This window comes from Macadamia integrifolia, chromosome 1, assembly GCF_013358625.1.
Source record: "Macadamia integrifolia cultivar HAES 741 chromosome 1, SCU_Mint_v3, whole genome shotgun sequence".
Classification (NCBI taxonomy): Eukaryota; Viridiplantae; Streptophyta; class Magnoliopsida; order Proteales; family Proteaceae; genus Macadamia; species Macadamia integrifolia.
In genome coordinates, this window is record NC_056557.1 from 29,153,948 (window position 1) to 29,167,935 (window position 13,988).

General features: G+C 37.1%; 1 protein-coding gene across 3 annotated transcripts; it reads left to right on the forward strand.

Annotated features, from left to right (window-relative positions):
• Positions 1-9,030: 9,030 nt before the first annotated feature.
• LOC122086572 (GDP-fucose transporter 1-like) lies at positions 9,031-12,759 on the forward strand. 3 transcript variants are annotated; one of them, XR_006142485.1, is made up of 3 exons: positions 9,031-10,606; positions 12,131-12,294; positions 12,532-12,759. XR_006142485.1 is itself a non-coding variant. In XM_042655559.1 (2 exons), exons 1-2 carry the CDS (start codon positions 9,568-9,570, stop codon positions 12,166-12,168), a joined length of 1,077 nt encoding a protein of 358 aa, XP_042511493.1. In that variant the 5' UTR covers positions 9,031-9,567; the 3' UTR covers positions 12,169-12,502. The 3 variants fall into 3 exon arrangements, 2 of the variants coding, with proteins under 2 accessions (XP_042511493.1, XP_042511560.1); XM_042655559.1 differs by lacking the exon at positions 12,532-12,759 and having other exon boundaries at positions 12,131-12,502; XM_042655626.1 differs by lacking the exon at positions 12,131-12,294 and having other exon boundaries at positions 9,032-10,606; positions 12,532-12,755.
• The last annotated feature ends 1,229 nt before the right edge of the window (positions 12,760-13,988 follow it).

The window sequence follows — 13,988 nt, forward strand, 5'->3', positions numbered from 1 at the left end:
ACTATTGCAGCTTTTGGTGCGGTTAACTTGATAGATTTGGCCGTGAACATGTACTAAATATTAGCATCGTATTGTCTGATAGGTACTGATATCGATGGAGACTGATACTGATACGGATTAGAGCTATCACTATCTATTTAGGGTAAAATAATTTTAAAAAAAATCAAATTTCTATCCAAATTTGGTGGCAAAATGGTCCGATCAGGCCCTATATAGGTGATCCGTATCGTCTGAGACTGATACCATGATTTAATCGCTGCTCCCCTCGCCTCTCTGGCTTTCCCTCTTCTCCACCTCGCTCTCTTTTCTCCTGGGAGATACCTGTGGTTGTTCCAAAAAGGTTTGTTACTATCCAAACTAGCCCAACAGAATCAACAAAAAGGGCTGATAGGAACGTCCTCTTGAGAAATTGATGAACAATTGGCAAATCATCTGCTAAGAAATTAAATGTTCCAAAATTTTCCAGAAATTCTTGCTTTCGGTGGTCCATTGAATCTATATATGCTTCAAGGTCCTGATTCATGATCTTTCCGTTGGAGAAATAAGAGGATGAAACCATTTATTCTGATTCTTTTTCAAATTCGAAAAATATTGGTTGATTGTATATTTCGTTATAGTTTTATGACTTAAGAGTATCAATTCCTATTTTATTGCTTTGAATTTCATATTTGAAGTTGTGGTTGGATCTATTCATTAAATAGAATCGATTCGATATATTACCTATGTATCCTTAGGTCCTATGTTGGATTGAAATTAGATTTTGGATCAGTCTAGGTTGATTGACTACCTTCCTTATGTGTTGCTAGAAAATACGTACCACTTATTTTTCTTTTTCTTTTTTTAAATTCAATCATTCCCTTTAGACTATTAGGATTCAAATAATAAATCCGTCAATGGAGCTCCCTATGGTTGCAAGGGGAATAAGGGAGGGGAGTGAATTTTTCATACTTAAAAAGAAATATTTGTATTCATTTCCCCATGGGACTATATCACTAATTTCAAATTATTCCTTATTTGGTTAATAAATTTCACTTTACTTTGCATTCAAAACCATTTGATATAATATGTAAAATGCGTCATTATTAAATATGGTTAAAAAATAAAGTAATTTATATAATTACATGGGATCACATGAAGTAATGATTATAAAAGTTTTCTTTTTAAGTATGAAAATTTCACTTATTTTTCCCTTAAATATCCTTGCAACCAAACATATTTAAAATTTTTCACATTGGCTCTGTTTGCTTGCAAGGGGAATTTAAAGGGAAAGGAAGTAAAAATTGTATATTTAAAAAAAAGAATGTTTATAATCATTACCCCATGTGATTCAATGTGATTATATAAACTACTTGATTTTTTTAACTATATTTGATAATGATACATTTTAATGTAATTTTTATTTTACATATTATAGCAAGGGAAATTTAAAGGGAAGTAAAGTGAAATTTTATAACCAAATATGGAATGATTTGAAGTAATAATATGATGACATGGGGTAATGATTACATATATTTCTTTTTAAAGACGAAAATTTCACTTCACCTCCCTTTAATTCCCCTTGCAACCAAACCTAGTCATTAGATTGTCAATAATCATCAAATAATTCTTGCGTCATTATGTAAATGAATGCATGTGATACATAATTACGACGGAAAAATAATTGCAGATCCATGGATGATTTATTATGTGATCATTCTGACAAACATTAAAAAAAAATTCTATAGGCATTTCTGAAGGGGAAAGTTTTCAACTAGTCGTGCTTAAGAGTTCACCCAAAATCCTAGGGCCTTAATTATTCCCCCTACAATACATGTTCAAAAATGCCCATCAGGTCTCATCTAAATGCCCTCAAGCCCTATAGTGAAGGAAAGTGCCTAATTCGCCCTCAAGCCCTTGTTCACTAGTGCTTTATCCAATTATTTATATGGGCATTGCATGGTTTTTTTTTTTTTTTTCTTTTGGTAAGAATGGTGCTCCATGGTAGTGATCACAACCCTTAGACAAGCCCCATTACAGCAAGCGGCGATAGTGGGGCATACCAAGACTCGAACCCACAACCAGCTGACTCGAGTGGTGATGGATTGAGGGAATTTTCACCACTAGGCTACGAACCCCATTTTCACCATAGGTATTGATTGCATGGTCAAGTCTCAAAATCGATAGGCATATAGATTGTATAGATGGTTTCGCCTGCCAAGATAACCAATATCATACTCTATTTATTTATTTATTATCATTTTACCCTCTCTATTCATACCATATCACTAATTTCGTATCAGCCAGATATCAGTATCAATGTCACCCAATATCGATGCAAATCCCTACAACCTTGTGGTTGGTGAACCATCTTTTTTTTTCCCTCATGCTGGTAACCTGTGAAAAAAGCTACCACTAAGGAATATAGCCAAAGGTTTTCCTTAACTGTTAGAGAAGGAGGAAGAATTCATGCACCATGGGGGAAGGGAACTTGATCCTTTCCTTCACCTGTAGAACAGGAAAAATAACTCCATCCATTAGGGAATGAACAATTCATGCACCATAGCGTTGGGCATTCACAACTAGTTTCTTCATGATGGCAATCATTTTTTTGGTTAATCATGCAAGTATTCTCTTTAACATCCGTTAACCTATAATTCCAATGAATTATGTTACAAACTCTAAATGATATGGCATAATATCAAAATTTTGTAAGGATCAATTAAAATATATTAGGTAAATGCATATTGGGCATTAACCTTACCTAGACCTTGAAGAGAAATATCCTTTATTGGTTGGACTCTTTTCTATTTTGACTATTTGATTCGGTTGATTTTGATCGGTCTCTTTTAGCAAAATATTCAATTAACCATGTTGTCCTCATTGTTCAATCATCAACTTACTACAACACCTCACACTGTACTAGTCTGTAGAATGTTAGAAGAAAAGGTCAATGTTGATTTTGTTGTAACCCGGCAGTCACTGAGAGGGGGGGTGAATCAGTGAGTCAAATTCCGATCCCAAAAAACCTGTCTGATGTCTGGCCAAGAAAACCTGATATACCTGTCCCTGTTTGTACACAGTCGTATGCACACTCAGCCTCTCATAGACACTTCCAAGTGTGCACACCCAATCCACACATATCACGCACTTCAATATAAAATGCAAACAACAAACACCCACAATATAGGATTTTTACGAGGTTCGGCAATTTGCCTACATCCCCGAAGTAGTACCTATAAAGGCTTCGTACCTACTCAGTACACTACTTTTGACTGCACCCACAGTCGGGAGCACCCACACCCAATTTTCTCAAACTGAAGCTGAAATGGCACTTGCAGTGCCAGTACAATGTGTAGCACCCACTACACGAGAGCATCCACTCTCTGTGCTTCGTACCCACTAAGCACTCAATAAAGAATACAGTAAATTTAGACTTATATCAATGCCCTACAGTCAAGCTTTGCCTAACATATACATCCACAAATAGCTAGTATGCTTACAGTTCATCCACAACTAACCTAGCATGTATACATTTATTCACAACTAACCCTAACTTATATACATGCATATAATGTAAATCAAAGGTTAGAGAATCTCACAACCGATTGCCTGGGATGACTGAAAACTTGTACTGACAAGTTTGGTTCTCACACCTTCTCTCTCATTCGCTTCTTGCTTTTCAAAGCAAACACATCGTTGCTTTCTTCTCTTTCTTCTTGACTTTGAGTTAATGTATTATTAAGACACCTCAACCACCTTTTTTACCTCCTTTAATGGCCTAAGAACATTTATCATCAAGTATTCATGTTCATTTAAGGACCAACAAAGAGGGGGAAGCTTCTCTTGCCAAAACAGTAGCCTTGCTTTACTCAAAACTCATTTTTCTTACTTCCACGGTGTAGGTCATAAAAAAAACAAAGAAGTAGCAACTTGGTTCACCCAAATCCGAGTTAAAATAAGGGAGATATGATCATTTGAAATTGGAGTAATGAGATAGCCTGAAATAGAATTTTCGTAGGGTGGCGTAGGCTACATCGGCGGCGCAGGCAACAAAGGCGCGAATCTGGCCGTAGATCTCATCAAAGAGAATCTCTTAATTTAGACCGTCCGATTAAAATAAATGATAGTAAATCTCAGCCACAAGATTTGAATAAAGGAGTCAACTAATGACGTCATGCTGACATTAGCGGTCATCAATCACTTTTTGTTGTCGGTTTTTGATTGGTTACTTTTCCGGATTTTAAAGGAGCTTGTCTCCCACTCATAAAAGTGAAAGGCTTATCAATCATTGGATCTGAATCCTTCAAGATGGTTTTAATCAGATCTCATGAGATCCTTAAGATCATAATCTTTTTTATACCTTCTATGCACGCGTGAAACACTACAACATACCTTGATAAGGTGTAGCACCAGGGCATCAAGGCTTATGCACCTAACCAATCAAATCCCACGTCAAAACATCTATCTCGTCCATGTCAGCGCAAAATCTCAGCAGCCTTTGGATGGGCATCAAGCCTACGTGGTCGAATCTGGATCATCCATTTCACTTCCATTTACTCCTTTTTATTACAATCAAACCCTTACCTTCATATATTTCAGTGCTTAAAGACCCCCTGCAACTTAGACCTTCAAAATCTTGAAATTACACAAAATCTCTTCAAATTTCAAAAATAAATTCCGAAAAATCCACCCAACACCGAGAGCAACTGATGAATTTTCGGTTTGAATTTTCGAACCGGCTTCACGGAAACACTTATAACTTTTTCATAGGAAATCCGATCAAGATGAAACAAAGTGCGTTGAAACCGTGACTGGACGCTCTACAACGTTTCAGAAGACCCAATCATCTGACTCAGCCATATAAAAAGATCAAAATACCCCTAGACCTTTCCAATGATGCATCTTTCTCATACAGAATCGGAACGCGATGAAATTAGAACCGTTGAAAAATATTGGATTTTTGTCGTATCGTTACATGGAGAACACATCATTTAAAAAATTAATCTTCAATGCCAAAACTACCCTCGACTGTCACAAATGCTGTAACTTTTTCATACGGTATCGAAATGCAACAAAATCAGATGCACTGGACTAGATAAATTATAATCTATCTTTTTCATGAGAAATAATCTTCCTAAAATGTTATTTTCACTGTCGAAAAATGCTCCCGAGCATAAATAAGTCAATTTTGACCCAAAAACCCACATCACATACTAAAGATGTATCAAACCATTCCATGCATACTAAGCGGCTCTGTCATTTCATCAGTGACACTAGACACTGTCATGTCATCATTTCCATCCACGTTACTCAAACTGATCACGTCATCACCGCCACGTGGCCGGGTTGCCAACAAGGACAACCATAAAACAACAGATTTGGGTTAAGCAAGCTTAGGTGGGATTAATTGGATAAATAGATAAATTATGTACATTTGGACTAAAATTTGGGTATTCAGTAATCTCTTAGTTAGACTATTAAAGGAGACCATTTATTCCATTGTGTTTCTCCTTAAAAAAAAAAAAACAACACAAAGGGAAAACATGAAAGTAACAAGAATCAAAACGAATAGGGGATCAAATAAGGCCAATAGGCCCAATACCGATCCAATTTGTTCCAATTCCTCAAACCATGATTGGAACTCTTGCTGATTGGGTGATGTTCAATGTATGAAATCTCTATTATAGTCTCAAACTGGGCAGGGGAGGTGGGCCAGTGGGATGATACTTTAGAAAGCGTGTGGGGCGCAAGGAGAAAATATTGGAACCTAACCATTATCAATATCTTCTTAAGCATTAGAAAGTAGAACTATTAATACCTTCCGACTTAACAAGAGCAAGAAAAAAGATCGTTTTTGAAAAAAAGGACAGAAAATATGAACAGAGTATACCTCATATATCAATTCACTGTTGTAATCCTTTCCAATGAACCGACAAAGAATTCTAGACGAGCCCCACCATTGACGAGGCTGAGCAATGCTGTGAGACGGGCTTCTTTATGCAGGGTGGGGGAGGGGATAGCAGTGTAGGAGAGTGAGGGGATTGCACCAAGAAGAAGAAGAAAAAGGAGAAACGTACAGGAGAAAAACTTGTTCCCAAAGTTTGCTTCTTTTTTTTTTTTACCTCAAAACAATAGGGTAATATGGGAAATCTGTATTACATTGACGGTGAACGAAAACCTGTAACGTGCTGTTAAATTAGATTAAAAAAATATTAAAATCACAGTTAACGTGATGTATTGAGCTGCTGCCACGTACGGATTGCAGCTATCCTCATCCAATGACTTCACATTTATTAAATGGACCGTAGAGCACTATCTACCATTTCTAAAATGGTATTATAGAACATATTACTCCACCTGAGTTGAAATTACGGCCTTTAGAAATTGAGCTGAAAAATTAATATTTTTTTCCTGATTGGGTGGACTTCTGCCGTTTCAACCGATCCAGAAACTCTTCAGAAATATTCTCTACATCACCACCTAATGCGATAAACTAGCTAGCGACACTAATGGAGGTGGGGGATTGAAGAATTATACATGAAGAGCAAGGGGTCATTTCAATAGAGAGAGAGAGAGAGAGAGAGAGAGAGAGAGAGAGAGAGAGAGAGAGAGAGTTTACCCTCAAGTTGTAACGGACTAACAGGTCATCGATCTCCTTCAAACTCAGGAAGTTGAGCCCAAAAATTAAGGCTTCGAAAGAACACAAGCCCAAGCAAGGAATCACTGTTCAAGCATCTCAATGGAAGATCCAAGTCAAGCCCATATGTCCTATAACATGTAAGAATTGAAGCATCAATTCAAGACCAAGTGGAAATCAGCATTAGCATCATCGAGACCAAAGTACAGAGGGAGTACTCAATAGCAATAAGTCATACAAGTACCCTAGTTAAGAGCATACTCCACACTCTCCGCTCAGTGCAGCATGCGCTAAACATATCTAAGATACCTTTCATATCGCTCTAATTTACCGACACTCCAGGTATCTGTGTAATACTCTCGAGCTCTAATCAGCATGTGCCTCTTGTCAGTCCGATACAGTGCTCTCAGCATCATAATGAGTAGTCTATCCCAACACCCCTGCTCACAGCTGAGGTTGCACCTGTGAATTAAGGACTTCATATCAGTATATTCAGCCAGCATGGGTAAAATGCGGACTCCACTGCTAGGAATGGTAAAATGTAGAACGAGGTCCTGATTAGCCACACAGCAACACACCAAGTTGGCGAGTCAATAGCCAATGTCAACTGTCTGGCTCAAAGCACGGCTCAGTCTCTCAATAGATGGTTTAAGGGCAGTATTCACTAAAATTTTGCACTCAATTGTAGATTAATTTCCTTTGGTTTTTAGAGTTTTAAATTAAGAACTAAGGGCTGCGTTTGGAAACGTCTAAAACGTTTAAAAAAAAGTTTCTGGAGTTTTTTCATTTTACGGCAATGAAAAAACGGAATAAAGCGGTTGGTGCATTAATGATGTGTTTCCTTTTCTTTTTTTTTTTTTTAACAAAAAGAGGCAAAAAAAAAAAAAAAAAGGAAAAAAAAATGAGAATTGACGGAACAAAAAAAATAAATAGTTCAATCATTCCAGTTTCGTTAAAAAAAAAACGACATTTTGACATAAAAACTGAAAATTCTATTTTTGACACGGAACATCATTTTTGGAACAAAAAAGTTACCAAATGCAGCCTAAGTCTTGCTTTATATTTATATATCTTGGCTTTATAGTTGTTGTAAATCTCTTCACTAAAAGAGTTATATATGGGAGATAAGATGTCTTTCAAATTGTAATCACAATGGTGATTTGTGACCGCTACCATTCCAATGGTGCCATTACGAAACTAGTGTGTGAAGGTTTGATTATTATAATCGGGAAGTAATTAGTAATGGAAGTCCAAGAGTATGATATCTTGTATTTTTGGGGTAAACTCAATGATTTAGTTATCGGTATATCGATATTGGTATCGGTCTCAATCGATATTGATACGATATTGATCCAATCGAGATCAGTTGTATTGGTTTGGATCGGTCAATAATACCTTTACTTTTCAAAAAAATTAGGCTTTTTATTTACGAGTTTACCTCTATTAGTGTTATGATATCAAATCCTAGATCGGCGAGTATTAGGATCGGTTTCAGCCAGCACCAATACGATATAACCAATAAGACCAATCCGATGTCAATACCTAAAATCATGATGGTATCTCTTACTAGTAAATATAGGCAAGTGTGCCGAATCATTTTAAAATTTGAATTTAAAGGGTAACAAGAAATTTATTTGAAAAACAAAAGGGATAGATGTTGGCACCTGAGATGCATAAGTACGGAGGATCCATTCTCCACAACTATATGCGATGTAGTCATATAGATCTCCTGGGATTGTAATGTGTTGTAAATTTTTTTGGAAACAATCTCTCCCATGAAGCAAGGGTAAAGGCTACATACACAATGCCCCTCCTAGATCTCGTTGTAGTGAGAGCCTTGTGCACAGGGAATTATGGTTCTAAAAAATGGTATGGAACGGTAAGTATTGGCCAGATTGGAATGATATGGACCATGATAGATCCTAATTATGGTATTTTCGATCTCGTCTCATATGTATGATCTAAGGGTTAAAAAAAAAAAAAAGATAGATCTATCCTATATGATCCAATCCAGACCGTTCCATAAGGTATCAGAAAAGTATGGGAACCTACCAAAAAAATTGTAATGTATTGTAAATTGAAATGTTTTTTTCTTTTTTGGTGAATTTGTAAATTGTATGTATGATGATATAATCAATCGAGTTGTATCAAATAAGTCCTGAACAATTGCCACTCCAACTCCGAATTCTAGAATTTGACTTTTCTCTTGACCATTGATCGTTCAAGTCAACCCAAAATTATTTGGGTGATCAACACATGTTCAACTGATTTAATTGTGTTTCTACTAAAAACCACTGAATCATTTTGACACTTATCAATTGCCCAAATAGCCATAGGCGAGACATGATGATTAGCGCTTAGGAGAAGATCTAGATTCCAATTCTCTGACTGACAAAAAAAAAAAAGAAAATTTATTTTTTTCTGTGCTATGCTATGTGAGACCCGAAAACCGCGGGTTTTAGTTGGAGCTAGCTGCGCTAGTTTCATGGATTTTTGTCTTTTCTACGGTCTTTCTCCGATTGTTCTAATCTTTGCTCTCTTCTTTACGCTATTGTTCGCAAATGAAATTGTTCACGATCTGATTCGCTGCAGCTTCCACGTCAAATCGACCTTCTTTTCAATTAGTAGATAAATTTGGGTCGGAGGGGAGGGGTTCATCTCCATAATTTCCACCAAGAATGGCAGATTCTTTTCACTGGTCTTCAAAAGCATTTGCCAGATTTCGAGTTGTGATCACCAATTAGCAACTGTGATTGAGAAGTTTTCTGGGTTTTCTTTTATTTTAATCTTTTTTGGTAATTGTTGAAGAAAAATCTATGGCTTTCACAAGATTGGTTGCTTCAAGCATTTGCCAGATTTCGGGTTGTAATCACTAATTAGCGACTGTGATTGAGAAGGTTTCTTGGTTTCTTTTATTTGAATCTTTCTTGGTATATGTTGAAGCAAAATCAATGGCTTCCACAAGATTAGTAGCTTCAACCCAATACTACGCTACCAGCAGTCTCGTCATCGGATACGCTCTCTGTTCAAGCTTACTTGCAGTCATCAACAAGTACGCCATTACCAAGTTCAACTTCCCTGGGCTACTCACAGCACTACAGTACTTGACTTCAGTTCTAGGGGTTTGGATTCTTGGGAAATTAGGGTTTCTCTACCATGATCCATTCTCAACAGAGACAGCGAAGAAATTTCTTCCTGCGGCCATTGTTTTCTACCTGGCGATCTTCACCAACACGAATCTACTCCGTCACGCCAATGTTGATACATTTGTGGTTTTCAGATCCTTAACACCTCTTCTGGTAGCCATCGCGGACACCACATTTAGGAAGCAGCCATGCCCTTCAAAGCTCACATTTGTGTCTCTGTTGATCATATTGGGTGGTGCTGTTGGGTATGTGGCTACAGATTCGGCATTCACTGTCACTGCTTATTCATGGGCATTTGTTTATTTGGTGACAATTACTACTGAGATGGTTTACATCAAACACATGGTGACGAATCTCGGATTGAACACTTGGGGGTTCGTGTTTTACAACAATTTGTTGTCTTTGATGATGGCACCGATCTTTTGGATCGTGACTGGAGAGTATATTGATGTGTTCTCTGCTGTGAGATCAAATTCTGGCAATTGGGTTGAATCAGGGGCATTTATCGCAGTATCATTATCCTGCGTCTTTGGATTGCTTATTAGTTTCTTTGGATTTGCAGCGAGGAAGGCAGTCTCAGCTACGGCATTTACAGTTACTGGTGTAGTTAATAAGTTTCTAACAGTAGCGATCAATGTCTTGATTTGGGATAAGCATGCTACTCCCTTTGGCTTGCTTTGCTTGATTTTCACTATTGTTGGGGGAGTTCTTTATCAGCAATCAGTAACTGGAGTTGGTAGCTCTTCAGTACAGTACAGTTCCTCTGCATCTAAGCAGATGAATGGTGATGATGATGATGATGGCAATGATTCTGGAAACATGAATCAAGGAAAAGGTGGAACTGGTAAAATTTCTGCTGTATGAGCTATATAAAAAAAATCATTTTTCTTTTTCTGATTGATGACAAATACTTAACGCATAGCATCAGGAGCTGTAGTCCTTAGGTATGTGTTCATTTGTTTTGGGATTTCTTGCAATGCACATGTAATTGTTTGGTGGTGCTTTATTATTTGATTTTTTGCTGGTTGGTGTAAGGTAATGGTTTGGTACTCAAATTTTATTTGTTGATATATGATGTCTGCATCTAGGGAAGAAATCTTTGTATCCTTCCTTTTGGTGTTGTTGACAGCTTACAATCTCAGTTAAGGAATGACATTTACTTGTGGCTTTCTCATAATTGTTTTAGCCCCTTGTGGTAAACTATTTATAAATCAATCAAGTTCTTGATTCCAAAAACTAATGTTTAACCTAGACATCGATCAAGTAGTTACCAGAATAATCCAAATGCAAGAGGGATGGTCTAATTGGTAGGTTTCGATCAATTTTCATGAGCATGAATCAGTTTCCTTTAAGACTGATTTTGGTCAGATTTGATTTTGCTAGAACCAAACTGATAGTGTCCATATTCTATTTGATTAGCTGGTCCCATAGGATTATATTCAAGCAACATCTTCGAAGTTAGCTGTTTTGATTATAATTAAGGAAATAGGTAGATAGAAGGCACAGGCTGTGATTTATATACCTTGTGTCTAGAGTCTAGACCTTGAATGGAGATTTTACCTGGGCTGCTAAGCCTGGAGACCGATTAGGACACCCCAGGAAATGACCTAGTTTTCATTGTGCAGTCCAAGCCGAAACGCTCAGTAATGATGGACTATATGCTTATGCTTGAGATGAGGAGACACGTCAGTTTTCATAGAGATGTACAGGGACTTGAGCATTTAAGCTGTAGAGCAAAGCTTCATACAATTGTGTTTAATCCTAACACAGATAGTTTTATATCTACACATTATATTTTTTTATAGGAATGGTTTCCTTGATGACATGTAATGAAAAACTAGTCATTTCGATCCAAATATGTGCCCTTTGGGCTTTGGCAGATTCTTTGGTGCTTAATTTTTGTAGACATGTTGTCCAAGTCATTATCCATCAGTGTAGTTAGTTTCAATCCAATCTGATTTGCCCACATGGAGATATAATACAGCTCTGAAAACTGGTGAAATAATCTTCCAGTTTTAGCTAACCTTTCAAGATACATGGGTAAAGAGCTTAGTAATGGTTGAAATATATGGTTTAGATGGAAACCAAGTTTTATAAGTGACTAATCAATAGGGTATACATACCATTAAACAATTGGTTTGTAAAATTCATCCAAAAAAAAGGGGGGGGGGGTTGTCCATTCCAACCCTCTACGTGGCTTAAAATGGTTGGTCATCAACTAAGCTTACCTTGACTGGACCATTAAGTGGAGCTTGTCCCATTTATGGTTTTCTTTGCTGTTACTGTAAGCTTATGTGGCTTAGGATAGCCACCTTGTTGGAGGTGGTTATCCACAAGGTACTTAAGTAAGCACAGGTCCTGGTTTCAGTTAACAGAGGCATTACTCTCCATCAGAGCAGCCCTTAAGGAAAACCCGGAAATCAGAAGCACCTAGTTGCTCTGCCAACACCATTGTTGCTGCTGTGGCCGGAGAGGAAGAAAAATAAAGGCTGGAATTGGACAGGAATGACATGCCTAACGATCCTAATGGAGGTAAGTCCGAATCCCCTTTCAATATTTCTTTCAGTTACAACACATTTATGGATGTTAGATACTATTATGTATGCATTAATAATGCTGTTTGATAGGTTGAGCTTCTAATTATAGGCCAATTGGCTGAGCTCATTTTCATAAAATATCTCACATATCAAGTTAACCATTCTTATCTGATTCTCTTTATGTTTATAGATTTAAGTGACAACAAACTCAAACAAGTTCTGATGCATGCAGGTAAGTAGCCTAGAGCAAGAGATGTCCCACACCTCAGCCTCCACACCTCATGAAGAAATTCTATTCAAAAGCATACAGATGTTTAGTTGCAAGGGAAATAAAGGGAAGGGCGGTAAACTTAAATCAAAACTAGAAAGGAACTTCTGCAACCATTACCTGACATAAATTGTGAAATTAATTTCAGGTCATTCAAAATCTGATTATTATTTATTTTACTTTGCGTCCAAAATCCATTTGAATTAAAAATAATAATAATAAAGGTTACATCTTGGAAGTAAACAAATTATTTTCCATCCTTTTATTTGCATGAGCCACACAATATATTACACTTAAATCCTCATGTGAACTTCCACTATATAAGAGAGGATGGAAAGCTGGATGAGATGTTTCATTTGGTTGAAAAGTTGTTGCTTCTAAACTGAGGTTCCCCCGACTTTTCTTTTCTTAGGCTCTATTTGGTTGCAAGGAAAATTTCAAGGGAAGGGAAATGATTTTTTTTTTCTGAAAGAAAATAAGGATTTTATTTGGAAAGTAAAATGACTACATTTAATAAGAGTTTTAGATAGTTAAATAATCTGATCACAAAAAATTTTCATTTTATTTTTAAAATTGATTTCACATCCTCTCCCCTCCCTTTATTTGCAACCAAATGGAGCTCAAGTACTTCTCCCATCTTCATGAGAAATGTAACTAGATAGAGAATGGCCCAAGTTGGGCCGGGCATCATCTATCCTACTTGGGCTACTTCAACTCTACCATCAGCCTGCCTGCCATGTCAGGATCCCTTGTCTGTATGGAATAACATGAGGTTTCTCCTCACCATCTATAGCCCCTGCATGATACGTGACGCCTATGAACTTCTATCTCAAGTTGAAGCTAAATCAGTTTGGTATGTGAGGGCCTACCTTGACACCATTTTACCAAGCTAGGGTGATACCAAGCAGCCATGAGGCTCTGATTAGAACAAATGATATCATCACCATTTGATTTCAATCCCACTGAATATATAGAAAGGCTCAATATTTTGCCGTTCTGCCGTTTTGCCATCATAGCTTGTGAAATTAGCTACGAAACATTAGGTTATATTTGGTTTGAATTCTCGGAATAGATTCGAGGTTTAGAAAGCATTTTGAAAACCCAATTATTCTTTATTTTTTCACTTCACACTGCATTATAGACCCCACAATCTGTGAACGCATACCAAACACAATTTAATCAAAATTCCCAAAGTCCACAAGACTAAAATTAAGCAGTGCAGCTTGTGGATGCTAACATGGATGTAGTCATGTACCTTGGGGCTGGGGTGTCAATTCTGGGCCTGGTTTCAGTCAGGCATAATTCGTCCCCCAACTTTAGGATACCACCCCTATGATCAGTCTGTTTCAGCAATCGGTCTTCATAGGATATGCATGATCTCATTTATCTCTAAATAAACATAGGACTGTTAGGCGGTTTGA